Source organism: Convolutriloba macropyga, chromosome 11 (genome assembly GCF_964194025.1).
Source record: "Convolutriloba macropyga chromosome 11, txConMacr16.3, whole genome shotgun sequence".
Classification (NCBI taxonomy): domain Eukaryota; kingdom Metazoa; phylum Xenacoelomorpha; order Acoela; family Convolutidae; genus Convolutriloba; species Convolutriloba macropyga.
Window position 1 is genome coordinate 39,683,151 of NC_134478.1, and position 14,514 is coordinate 39,697,664.

At 35.8% G+C, this 14,514-nt stretch overlaps 2 protein-coding genes across 5 annotated transcripts in view; one reads left to right on the top strand and one right to left on the bottom strand.

Annotated features, from left to right (window-relative positions):
• LOC142349625 (uncharacterized) overlaps positions 1–14,514 on the top strand; it is a 343,675-nt gene that overhangs the window by 226,378 nt on the left and 102,783 nt on the right. The window lies entirely within an intron of this gene.
• Positions 7,118–14,514, bottom strand: part of LOC142349868 (uncharacterized) — a 60,616-nt gene continuing 53,219 nt past the window's right edge. For 2 of the 4 annotated variants that reach the window (XM_075401691.1, XM_075401692.1), the window contains one exon: positions 8,934–10,694. In XM_075401691.1, the coding sequence (XP_075257806.1) occupies positions 9,142–10,694 (1,553 nt within the window). In that variant the 3' untranslated portion in view covers positions 8,934–9,141. Of the gene's footprint in view, positions 7,829–8,933; positions 10,695–14,514 lie in introns of those variants that run through there. The other 2 variants (XR_012760852.1, XM_075401693.1) reach the window with 2 other exon arrangements.

The following is a 14,514-nucleotide window of genomic DNA, read 5'->3' on the forward strand; positions in this document are numbered from 1 at the left end:
ACAAAATGGGAGGATTTTAGGGAGGACATTCGACCCGGGGCTTCAATTTCAAAGAACAAGCGCTTGTCTTAGAATATGATTATAAGTTCAGGATTGAGTAGAGTCACAAATGTAAAACTGGATGAATGTGCGCATCTCCGAGCAGTCCTACCCTCCTCAACGGCTGGACTTGGTGTCTCATCCATGCTAGTATTTGCCCTTTGCCCTTCTAGTTCTTTCAGATTCATCAGTCGGCGCACACAGGACCCTATTTCATGTCTTTATTGAGGATATTGTGGTTTTGATTTTCACACGGCTTAAACATGTGGCACGAAAGGAAGCAGTCCAAAGAAGGCACCTGACACCAAGCAGCAAAAAGACTGGTTGGAGCGAGCTTGCGAAAAACTTATAGTGGGCCTCATTTTTACGTTTTGTTCTCTTGTGGTCAAAGTTTTCAACAGCTATCAGTTCAACTTTAAGTCCCAAAGGTTGAAAGTAAAACCCTGCTATTTTGGGCGGAAAAATTCAACCCGGGCACTTTTTGCATTCTAAAACAATTGGCGAGGATATAAAATCTGTAGTGCCCTTCTTATTTATGAAGAACTTCTGACAATTAATTCAGGCCTTTAATTTGTTTTACAAAAATCGAGGAGTATTACTAAATTGATGAATTTTGAATTGGTTGAATATATTTCTTTGAGCCTGAGTCGGCTCCCCCAAAAACACATCTAACATATTGCAAAATTAAGACACCAGCCACCCGGTCCGAGGAATTGGGCCAAAATTATGTAAGATCAGCGGCAACTAGCGTTGACAAGTCGGAAAATTCACCGCAATTTTCTTACATAATTTTGCGTTGAATGCGTTGAATTTGAAGACAAAAATTCAACGCATTCAACGCAAAATTATGTAAGAAATGGCGGTGAATTTTCCAACCTGTCAACGCTAGTTGCCGCTGATCTTACATATTTAGCGTTGAATTTAGCGTAGATCTTACATATTTAGCGTAGAATTTAGCGTAGATCTTACATAATTAGCGTTGAATTTAGCGTAGATCTTAGATATTTTTGCGTTGAATTTAGCGTTGATCTTACATATTTAGCGTAGAATTTAGCGTAGATCTTACATAATAAGCGTTGAATTTTGCGTAGATCTTACATATTTTTGCGTTGAATTTAGCGTTGATCTTACAAAAAATCAACGCGTAGAACTCTGGGTATGGGACTCGAACCAATGACCTCCTGTTTACTTGTCGCCTCTTCTACCATTGCGCCACCGTACCTTGGTTTCCTTAAGAGCCGCAATCCTTATAAAGCGTAGATCTTACACATTTTGCGTTGAATTTAGCGTAGATCTTACATATTTTGCGTTGATTTTAGCGTAGATCTTACATATATTGCACTGAATTAAGCGTAGAACTTGCATATATTTCGTTGAATTTAGCCTATAAAAGAGCACTAAAAAAGTTTTTTTCTGACTTCTTGTTTCTCACCTTAGGAGTATAGGGTTCGAAATAGTGAAAAAATTAATTTTTCGAAAAAAAAACTTGAAAAAATTTTGAAATCGTAAAATGGTCTGAAACGGATTTTGCACTTTGAAAAAGCACTAAAAAGTGATATTTCTCACCTGTGCAGTATAGGGTCGAAACACGAAACAGTTAAAAAATTGACTTTAAAAATCAACGCTAAATATGTAAGATCTACGCCAAATTTCAACGCAAAATTATGTAAGATTAGCGTTGAATGCGTTGAATATATGTAAGATCTACGCTAAATTCAACGCTAAATATGTAAGATCTACGCCAAAATTCAACGCAAAATTATGTAAGATTAGCGTTGAATGCGTTGAATATATGTAAGATCTACGCTAAATTCAACTCTAAATATGTAAGATCTCCGCCAAAATTCAACGCAAAATTATGTAAGATTAGCGTTGAATGCGTTGAATTTATGTAAGATCTACGCTAAATTCAACGCTAAATATGTAAGATCTACGCCAAAATTCAACGCAAAATTATGTAAGATTAGCGTTGAATGCGTTGAATTTATATAAGATCTACGCTAAAATTCAACGCTAAATATGTAAGATCTACGCTAAAATTCAACGCTAAATATGTAAGATCTACGCCAAAATTCAACGCAAAATTATGTAAGATCGGCGTTGAATGCGTTGAATTTATGTAAGATCTACGCTAAATTCAACGCTAAATATGTAAGATCTACGCTAAAATTCAACGCTAAATATGTAAGATCTACGACAAAATTCAACGCAAAATTATGTAAGATTAGCGTTGAATGCGTTGAATTTATGTAAGATCTACGCTAAAATTCAACGCTAAATATGTAAGATCTACGTCAAAATTCAACGCAAAAATATGTAAGATTAGCGTTGAATGCGTTGAATTTATGTAAGATCTACGCTAAATTCAACGCTAAATATGTAAGATCTACGCTAAAATTCAACGCTAAATATGTAAGATCTACGCCAAAATTCAACGCAAAATTATGTAAGATTAGCGTTGAATGCGTTGAATTTATGTAAGATCTACGCTTAAGCGTAGATCTTACATAAATTCTACGCATTCAACGCCAATCTTACATAATTTTGCGTTTTTTAGCGTTGACACCTCGACCCGGGCAAGTTACCTAAGCTAAAGCGCCAGTTAATAGATGTTACCAATTTATCACATTAACAGAACGCGGCAGCTTTGAATCGTTTATGCGTTCATTAATAAAGAGGGATGTTTTGAAAAGTTTCATTTATTAACCAATCCCTGGTTGCGTATTACTTTTCACAAATTGTTTGTTGACGCAGTTTTATTTTGAAATCTTTTCGAGAGTTCCAATCGATCAGCTGTGTCTATGTCATTGTTACAGTTGCATGTATTTTGTCGGAATAATCTTTGATTCCCTGTATTTGCAAAATATAGGCAAAAAGAATTTAGTGGCAGAGACAAAATTACTTAACTCTACAATTTTTGTATGAATCCATATATAATAATTTTAAGCACATTTTTGATGACGAGAAAATACAGGATTTTTGAGTTTGTGCGGATAAACAAATTTACGTAAATCTCAACGCCTTGTCATCCCATTCTATTAGTTTATTTCTAATTTTCGGCTTTTTCATTTGCAATTTTCACAGAAAATGTTTTTACATTCAGCGCTTTTCTTTCATATAATTGCTCAACCAAAACACGTCGACAACAGTACTAAGAATCAAACTATTGCTTATTATTTAAAACAACTTTTCTACACAATCAGCATCTATTTTTTCACGTTTTGCACATTTTGATTACCAGATTTTCAATTTTCCGAAGCTTTCAGAGCCTCTGAAATAATGTTTCTGTTTGGAAGTCTGCTTTTACGAAACTTCACTCTTCCACCATCTGTCGCGCATATCTGCAATGCTTTCCTAGCGCAATTTATACATTTCCGCCAAGGAGAAAAATGTTCCGAGAGCAATTAGAATGCCCCTAGCCAGTGGTCAACTTGGTCTGAAAAGACTGATCATAGGCGTATTCGCGTGCACTTGAGTCTGATCATAAACTGTTCGAGCACAATTGGGTCTGATCAGAAATGTTTTTGAACGCAATTGCGTCTGATCAGAGATCATTTCGAGCGCCTTATTTTTTTCATTTTTTTGGTTTTTTAACTGAGAGATGTTGGCTCTGCCAAGAGGCAAGAATAAAGCAGCGTTCTGATCAAAGACTCATCTGAAGTACGCTAGCTCTGATCAGAAAAAAGGAGTTCAGCAGGTAGCAAAGGCCGATCCCCTTCAAAGACAAATTTGATTAACTGGAGACCACGATGTTTCGTATAGAAAGCTGTCTAAACTCATCTATTGAGTCAGAAATATACACTAAACGGTATACTAAATAAAATTTGTTCTGAACAGTTGGGTTTCGTTTTGTTTTTGCAATACTTTTATAATTGGTTTGTCGTTAGATGAATTAAACACTGCAAACATCAGTTTTTATTAATTGAATATTTTAACGCAAAATTAAGAGATTTGTTCATAAGTAATATATTTCTTTGATCAGACTATTTCGATCGCACTTGAGTCTGATCAGAAACGGTTTCGAGTGCGCTGTTATCTGATCATAAATGGCTGCAAGCGCAACTGGGTCTGACCATAAATGCTTCGAGCGCAACAGGGTCTGATCATCACCTCTTTGAGCGCACTTGAGTCTGATCATAGTCAGATTAAGATCTGGGCGATGGTCTGAATTTGAGTCTGGACAATAGTCTGAAGATGGTTTGATCATAATGAGAACGCCTTCGGTCTGAAAAGTCTGATCAGAGACCCTCTGTGTCTGGAGAGTCTTATCAGAGGTAACTTGGGTCTGGAAATTCTGATCAGGGTTAATGTTCATCTGGAAAGTCTGATCAGAGATTATTTCGGTCTGGAAAATCTGATCAGACGAAAATTTTGGGCCTGAACCTCAACCTGGGTGCTGAAGAACAATAAACCCGGGAACTTAGAATAATTGTTTACCATCTAGGCTTAGAAACGCAAAATTTTTAATGATCTACGCTCAATTCAAAGCAACGTTAAATAAGATCAACGCGAAAATCAACACAAAGTTATGTGAGATCTACGCTTAGAGACGCAAAATTATGTAAGATTAACGCTAAATTCAACCCAAAGTGATGCAACCCAAAATGATTATCTACGCTGAGAAAAACAAAAATATGTAAGATCTACACTTATCAGCGACAATACTTTCATTTGAACGCCTCAAACATAGATCTTTCATAAATTCAACGTATTCAACATGAATCTCACAAAATTTTGCGTTTTGTAGCATTGGCACCTTGGCCAGGGTATGAGAACACTTATGTGGCATGATATTTGCTGAATGTCCGGAGCCTGATCGAAGAAAAGAATCGAGAAGCAACTGTCTGATCTAAGTTTGGATGGTATTCTAATCAGAGACTCAGGTTTAAGAGATCATATATCATTGCTAAAATTCCAGATTTTAGTCAGATTAGAGGTGATATTGATCTGGCACATCTAATCAGAGGTCATAGTCTACCCTAGTCCAGACCTGGGTTTATTAAAACAGCATACTCGACCAATTTAGGTCATGAAAAGACTGTTCTCGGCAGATTTTTATCATGAAAAAATGTGTCTGGACTTTTCGTGATATTCTGAAATTTGGCCGGAAAATAAAGCATCTCGAATTTGACTGGACGATAAAACTTGTCCTAAAAGTTGGCTGGAAAGTAAAAGGAAAGAATTCCAAATTTTTTTCTCTTATTATAGAGAAAACGTTAATGAGTTAATTTTATAACAAAAAGTGTCTTTGATCCAGTTCAACCTTACTTGTTTGATTAATACAGTTTGACTTGACAAAATACAATTTTGACTTGGGAATCCTTAGCATCAGATTTTGTTATCCTCCAGACAAACTTGTTTCTAGCAAGCGTGCACATTTTGTTTGCTAATTTTACTAAAAATATGCAATTATATACTGCAGAACGTTGCAAAAACGATAAAGTAATTTAAAATAATTTTGCTATAAGATTTAGTAAAATTTCCCCTCAATTCAATTTAAGGTAAAGTTAAGTTAAAATTTAACTTAACTTTACCTTAACAACACTTTACTTGAACTCATTTAAGGCAAATTTACCTTAATCTTAATTAGTTTAATTGAACAATAAATATTTCACGTGCAATTTTATTGCTAACTATTGCTTATGGCGTCGTCAACACGCCAGCATTCATGCTCCTTCATTTTTTGCGATATAGAGGAACCAACAATCTATCAAAAATCTATTTCATTTTTTAAAAATATATAAATATGGAATAAAAAAATGATTAACGGCATATTTTCATCACGGTTAATGGGAAGAAGACCGCTACAATTACACTAATTAGTTTGATTCAAACAGTCATTGTGGCAATGCATTTAAGCTGCGACAACTTCTTTATCTTAATTATCGCACAAAACTCTTAAATACTATTTGACAGTTTTCGAATAGTTTTTAAGTTGGACTGCTGTGTAGCAATGCTGTTTGTAGTCTGGCACTGTTGTTGCTATTTTTGTTGCTATTTTGTTGTTGCTTGAAAAGTCTTGAACTCGATAAATGCAAATAATTTGGCTGGACTTACAAAAAGATTTGGCCTCGACTTTAACTAGGGTCCTCGGCCGTGTAATTAATTCAATTTCAATATTTAACCCCTCCACCCGAAATTATTAGGTCTTTTCATTAATTCCAGTTCCAGGCATAGAACCAGTTTCTACCAACTAGGGTAGAAAGCGTCCGCATTATTTGCTTCGATAATGATCAATCAAAAGTTTTGCCAAAATGAACCGGGTCTTCATTTGCGCAAATGTTAATACTGAATCATACAAAACGTGTTCCATGAGCATTTATTTACATATAGGAACAATTAGTACATTCTCGAGCATTTTGAATGAATATTATATAAGCGTTAATTCACACAGCGAAAGTTGCAACTCAAAACAATTCAGACTTATAAGTCTGAATTGTTTGGATCATTGTTTTGAATCGTAGCTTCAGTTACAGTTTCAGCTTTTCCCTTCTCTCTCTTGTTTGAAATACTCGTTTTTATTTTCACCTGAGTAACTATGAATAGATAATTAGATATATTCGGTTTTTGTCCCCCCGTACTAGATAACCATTATTTTACAACCTCTCAAAGAAAATATTTTTTGGTACCCTAGAGAACCCCATTCTCTAATGACAAGGGGGTTCTCTAAGGGGGTCTTTTCCGCTAGCACCCCCCTCCCAGTCCTATATTGCCGAAACTTAGGCAACCCTCAAAATTCAATATTTTGCTCCCTTCTGAACAGGTTATTTGTTTTTATAATACCGTTCCTGGTATAACACATCAACAACCATATATGAAACAATTTTCAGGACAAATATAGCACTAGACCCCTCTATAAAACTCGTAATTACTAAAAACGCAGTTTTTGATTGATGTTACATTATATGCAATGACTTATTACTGTACACATATTAATTTCAGACCTCCGCTCTAGTAGTATTTTCTAAATGCCTACTCACACGTATGCATACGTAATAACTCAAATGCACACAAAATGTTGAAACATATAAAAATGGGAGGCGCCTAATTTAGTGGAGTGGGGGGGGGGGGCGCTAGCGGAAAAGATCCCTCTAAAAAGGTCTGGTAACAACGAATTGCCGGCACCGGTAGACAATTCGATTGATTTTTGTTTCCGGTTGTCAAGGTTTGTGCCATAATGCCATTCCTATGCAAAAATAGCAACAACACTTAATCTTTATTAATCTAAGCATAGTTTAAATTCCGCATTTGTCTGCGCTGCTTCAATAAATTGTAAATGCCGTTCTTGCTTAATTGTCGTTAGTGCATAAGTGTATGAAATTTCACAAAAAATGCTATAACATGTAAAAGTGGGGAGTGCAAATAGACATCGGGGTTGCAATAACAGAAAAATCCACATGAGGAGGTTGAGATTATGAGGAATTGGGTATTATGGCATTGGGTGGATTGGTATGGGGTATTTTGGCATTGGGTAATCTGGCACATTGTGTATTTTGGGATTGGTTATTATGGCGTTAGGTATTATGGTATTGGGTTTATTGTCCTGACACCATGATAATTATTCACACAGCAAAAGTAAATCGACAAAAGCTGGGAACCGTTCAAATAGACGACAAATCAAATAGGTTACACTGGCATTTAGTTTCAAATGCATGACAATTGTAAATGGACCTCTTTGTTGTCGCGTTGTTGTTGTCCTTTCTCTCTATGCTTTCAATAATGTAGTCACGCATGTATATAATAACTAGAATAGGCCAAAATTAGGCAAATATAGAGTAGCCAGGTGATACTGGAACGCTGTCCACGGCAATGCCTTTAGAGCACTGGGGGATGTAATCCGAAAACAACAGGCCCCAGGATGAAGTCCGCGACCCAAGACAGGTATTGGCCAGACCGACCATACCCAAAACAGGCATTGGCCAGACCGACCAGACCCAAAGATAGGTATTGGCCAGACCGAACAGACTTTGGCCACCATTGACCAGACTGACCAGACATTGTCCAAACCATTGGGCAGACCGAACAGACCCTAGGTCAGACCGTTGTCCAGACCATCGGCCAGACCGCTGTCCAGAACAATGGCCAGACCGAACAGACCCTAGGTCTGCTCGATTCGGTCTGGCCCGAATTCTGGACAAAGTCTGTATGGTCTGGCCAATAACCATCTTCTGGTCTGTCCGTTCAGGCCAGACCAAAATGTGGGTATTGGCCAGACCAAACTGACAGAGAAATGGTATTGGCCAGACCGAACAGACCGAAATACGGGTATTAGCCAGACCAAACAGACCGAAATTTGGATAATGGCCAGACAGAACAGGCCGAAATTTGGGTATTGGCCAGACCGAACAGAACGAAATATGGGTATTGGCCAGACCGAACAGACCAAATTTGCCATTGGCCAGACGGAAGGCGCGACCCAAATTTTTTCCAGACCATTGTGGACGGTCGCACCGGACCCCCCTGTCCGCGAACCAAGTCGGTCTGGCCAATACCTGTCCTGACTTCATCCTGGGGCCGGTTATTGCAAAGCGCGCCCACCGCTTAGTCAACAAAATTGTCGGATGTATTAATTGTTCATTCGATACAAAATTTTGGTGTCTTCGTTTTCAAACGTCGTCCATTTGAAACGCCCCGCAAAAAAATAACGAAGGCCGTAAATCGCGCTTGAATGAAGAAATATAAAAAAAGGAGAATCGTTGGATTTTTTCAACAATTGCTCCCATTTTGCTAAAGGGGGCTATTACTAACTGATCAATTTTTTAACCAATCAGAGACAACCAATAATTTCCCACATATGCGCTTACTATGTTAAATTAAATAGAATAAGATAAGCCAGGCTATAGCGATTAGGCGAATTCGAATACAAAGAAAAAAGAATTTCTTGAGATGACCCACCCGCGATTTCCGGATTACATCCTACAGCGCAAGAGAAGCATGGCCTTGAACAGCGGCCCGCAATCATTGTTAGACTGGTATTCGGCTTTCTATACTCTAGGCCAAGAAATATTATGGTAAAGTATAGCACAGAAAGGGGAGGCGATTTTCAACTGGGAACGTGCTGCTGGACCTTTTTCCTTCTCAGTTGTACTGCATATTTCTTTTTTATACACTTGTAACTTTGAATAGATAAGGATGTTGGTGATCTGAGGGATTGGCGGCTTTAGTTATTGAATGGTTATTGACAGTAATAACATTTGATTGATTGTCCCAGTTGTGTTTCACAGGCTCACTCAATTTGAAGTCTTGTATGCAGTACACAGTGTAAAAATAGGTGCCATCTGCAGAGAAAATGAAGAGAGCGTTGTAATTGAATGATACACAACTGATGCGTTCAATGTCAGGAATTGTAAATCGAGTATCTCTGTTATTATGAATGTCTGCCACTATAACACTGTTGTCGGATGAGATAAAGAATAGCCAACACCAGACATGTTGTCCCATTCTGACAGATGGAATTGATTCACACTGAACAGTGAAAGAAGAATTGTGTGTGAACCTAATCACACCTCCTTCCCAGTAAGCCCAATGTGGTTGGGTTTGATTCTTTTGATTGTGTACATAATAAGGCCACAAGAAATGAGTTTTATTCGGATATGGAACAGTTGAAAGTGTCATATTTGCATCTGAGGGATTAAATAGGTAAGTTTTGTTTTTCGTGAGGAAAACGATTGTTAAATCATTAGAAGCGCTGATAAAAGAGAAGCAGTGAGTGATTTCTTCATTGAACTCGTGAGCTTTGTAAATTAGGTACGAGACACTTCCAGAATTATCAATCGTGACATCTTCTAGAAAAAGTTTTTGCCCAGCTTTCCAAACCTTGCTGAGGGCCTGATTATGCCAACAATACCAAATTTGATCTCCGAGAACAGATTTCAGATCTCCTGAAATGTAACTATGCAGTTGTTTCGAACTAGTGGCAATACTATCCGCCTTGCAGGACAAAATAAAAGCATTTTGTTGTTTCTTCATTTTGTCACTTGAAGTTAACATGTGTTTGAATTCTTTGTCAATTTCTGGAAACTGATCAACCAAATGGTCATTTGATACCGAAAGTAACTCACGTAATTTTTGCTGTAATTTGGTGACGTCATCAAGCGCTTTCAAGTGCTCCTTCATCAAACTGCAATTTTCGTCAATAGTTTTCAATCCTTTTTCTTTTATTTTTTCAATTTCTGCCAAAAACATTTCACGAAGTGTTTTCTGCTCCTCTTCATGCTTTTTTATTGTGTCCACAATTTTATTTTTTGCAGCGTTCATCAATTTTTCTTCGTTTTCCAACTGACTCAAACATTCAAATACTTTTGGTTTCAATTCTGAAGCTCTATCATCCAGTGAACTGAAATTATGTCCACTGTGTTTGGACATACATCCCCAACAAATTGCAGAATCGCAAGTGCGACAATACTCGTGTTGCAACATTTTGTGCGTCGGACACACTAATGGTTTTGATCCCTTTTGATCAGTTACATGGTGGTTGCATCTTAGATGAAAACCGATACAAAACGCGCAAATAAGCTCATTTGTCGAAGCACTGTTGCGACTCTTTGCTTGACAACTGTTGCAATGGTATAATGATAGTGATTCATTTGCACAAATTCCACAAATGTCGTTTGTAGTTTCGTTGATACTCATGGTTATAATTTTCAGAATTGGAGCTGAAACAAATTCACAAAGCTTGAGTTAAGAAAGAATGAAAGCAAAACAGTTGTTACGGTTTTTGATAAAATTTTAGATAAACTGTAATTTTTTTATTTGAAACCAAAGTTGCGAAAAAGCAGACCCCAAAAATGTCGGAACAATCTTCGTTAATTCAAATGAGAACTTTTATTGTTCCATTTCTTATGAAAGTGTTCTCAAAAAAAATTTTCCGTAATTTGTTCAATTAAACCGACATCCAAAATGAATTTTTAATATGTTGGATAAACCATTTTTCGGCCTGTTTAAATATCACTTTTCAATACGGCTGCTGGGTAGATCAGAGATTTTTAAGATTGCTTTTGGATTGAATTTGGGAGTTTTCCAGCCAAGTTTTTCTTATTAACTGCTCTTACTTTTTTGACATTTTTATCAGAAGAGAAATAAAATTGCGGTACAGGCTAAGGTGGTAAAAAACAAAAAAAAACATAGCAGGACAAGTCCTGACCTACAATTCAAAGAATTTTCATTGACTAAACAGAAAAACTAGACCTAGAATGGACTATGAGTGAATTGAGAAAACCATTTTTGAAAAAAAATCAGAACAAAAAATTAAGAAATAATCAAAAAATCAATGTCAAAATGCCGCATGTGAACAAAAAAAACCACTAGCGAGAAATGAAAATTTAATTCAAACAAAAAACTAGGCCTAGAATGAGCTGTCAATGGATTGGGAAAAACCATTTAGAAAAAAACCAATCCGAAAAATCCAAAAAACAGTAAAAATCAGACCATTTTTGAAAAAAAATCAGAACAAAAAATTAAGAAATAATCAAAAAATCAATGTCAAAATGCCGCATGTGAACAAAAAAAACCACTAGCGAGAAATGAAAAATTAATTCAAACAAAAAACTAGGCCTAGAATGAGCTGTGAATGGATTGGGAAAAACCATTTAGAAAAAAACCGATCCGAAAAATCCAAAAAACAGTAAAAATCAGACCATTTTTGAAAAAAAAAAATCAGAACAAAAAATTAAGAAATAATCAAAAAATCAATGTCAAAATGCCGCATGTGAACAAAAAAAAACCACTAGCGAGAAATGAAAAATTAATTCAAACAAAAAACTAGGCCTAGAATGAGCTGTGAATGGATTGGGAAAAACCATTTAGAAAAAAACCGATCCGAAAAATCCAAAAAACAGTAAAAATCAGAGTGAAATTGCCGCATGTGAACAAAAAACCACTACCGAGAAACCGAATTTTTGTTCAAACACCGTTTTCTCACTCTATTTTAAAATTAGAGCGAAAAAAATTCACGCCGCAAAACCACTCGCTTTTCGCTCCATTTCCATTTCCTGTTTTCCTGTTACCAAAAACACCACTGCAATTTGACTTCAAAAATCATGAAAATGTGTGAACAGATCTTAAAAAAAAGACAGCGCCCCAATACAATTCAAATTCTTTGAATTGTAAAAATTCTTTGAATTGTAGTAAATGATCAGTGACTAAGAAGCGTTAAACTCTTTCAGAATGTTTTACTGCTCAATTTTTTCACGTGTCTCCACATTGTTTTCATGGTTTAGTGGATCTCGACTGGTCTTTAATTCCAAAAATGAAAAAAATGGAAAAGTTTTTTTTTTCAATTCTTAATCGCTTTTTTTAACCTTTCAATACAATTTGTCTCGTTGGTTTCCAATGAAATTAACCTCTGCTGTCTAAGGACACATAGCATAATTACATTCAATATAAAGACAGCTGTGATGAATATAAAGTAACTATTCTTTTCATGACATACGAAAAGCCTTTTTTCAGATTTTTTTTCCAAATAGGTTCTTTATTCGTTCATGTATTGTCCTACAGTTCCATGGGTGTCAATTCTTCATAACCTTCCTTTGCTTTTCAACTCATTAGATTATGTATAATTTTAAACAGTATTCATAGGCTGTATTCCTGCTGTTTGCTACAGTTTTCGACCTTGCTATGAGAACAACTGTTTTCAATTCGGTGTTGGCTTTTCATAAAAACCAGTTCAATTTTCTATTTAAATTCATTTTATTCTACGAATATCAAAATGGCTTTAGCCAAACGAGATCAAACTGACGCGTCTTTAAGAGCTTCAACTTTTTTCGGCAATAATCACAGTTCAATTTGCAGTTCCTTGTTTATTGTCTTTTCGTTGACTTAGTTATCTATAAAGCAACCTTTTTATTGTTTCTAGTTGATATCTTTTGGTTTCGATTTCTTGATCACTATGTGTTTACTAAAGCTATCAGTGATTTATTTTACAAAATTGTTCTACTTGTTGTCTTAAGACTTTTTTTAAACATAAGTGGGTCCCATTGAATATCTCAGGATATTTTTTCAAATTTTTAGTACATTTGTCATGCTTCTGCAGTTCTCGTTTTTTGTAAAGAAAAATTAGTTTTTGGAAAACTATTGAGAAATAAAAATTGTCTCTTTTTTTGTGCTGTCACCTAGACGTTGTGGTTCTCGAATGATGCAGCACAACGCTTGAGTTAACCGATGAGCTTTCTAATTGGTGTCAAATGATTTCAAATGATTTCAGCTATTCTTAAAAATCAGTGTATTTTTTGACCATTCATTTTAGTTCTTTTTGTTGTCCTCTCATTTAGTTGCCTTAGGTTTAGATTTCTTTGGCTTCCTTAATAAATACCTATCTTTATTCATTGTGCCCAATTCACATAGAGTGATTCAATTTTGGCGCGAACCGTTTCCTTGAGAACTTAATGATTATATGAGTCGCACAAGTTTTTATATTGCTTTTTCCCCTCTTTTTCAGTGTTACAAATGATATGTCTGCAAAGTCCTGTAAGGAGGCAAAATTATTTTTACAATTCAAAGAATTTGAATTGTATTGGGGCGCTGTCTTTTTTACAATTCAAAGAATTTGAATTGTATTGGGGCGCTGTCTTTTTTTTAAGATCTGTTCACACATTTTCATGATTTTTGAAGTCAAATTGGAGTAGTGATTTTGGTCACGCCGAAACAGGAAATGGAGCGAAAAAGCGAGTGGTTTTGCGGCGTGAATTTTTTTCGCTCTAATTTTAAAGTAGAGTGAGAAAACCGTGTTTGAACAAAAATTCGCTTTCTCGCTAGTGGTTTTTTGTTCACATGCGGCAATTTCACTCTGATTTTTACTGTTTTTTCGATTCTTAGGATCGGATTTTTTTTCTAAATGGTTTTCCCAATTCATTCACAGCTCATTCTAGACCTAGTTTTTTGTTTGAATTAATTTTTCATTTCTCGCTAGTGGTTTTTTTGTTCACATGCGGCATTTTGACATTGATTTTTTGTTTTTTTTTTCTTATTTTTTGATCTGATTTTTTTAAAATGGTTTTCTCAATTCACTCATAGTCCATTCTAGGTCTAGTTTTTCTGTTTAGTCAATGAAAATTCTTTGAATTGTACGTCAGGACTTGTCCTGCTATGTTTTTTCTTTTATTAGCCTCTGTTTTTGTTCAGTTATCTGAATAAAGGTGACCTTTTTTCAGAAAAATTGCCGGTTTGTTTTTGTGCCTTTCCATTAGGATTTGTTAACTCTTAGAGATCAGAAACTTCTTCTAATGATACTTTTTGCGAGGACTTCAGTTTATCCTTTTCCGCAGATTGTATTTGACTACAACTCTTCTCTGTTTAGATAGACGTTCTGTCTCAATTATTGTTACGACAGAAGGCGAAAGGAAAAAGACGTCAAAATGTTTATTTGGCGGCTTTTGCTAAGCAGCCGCTATTTTGAGTTGGAAAAATCAGGTGTCTCCTCCATAAAGTTTTTAAATAGAAAAATGTTTTGGAGTTCTTTTTCGATACGTTTTCTCGCAT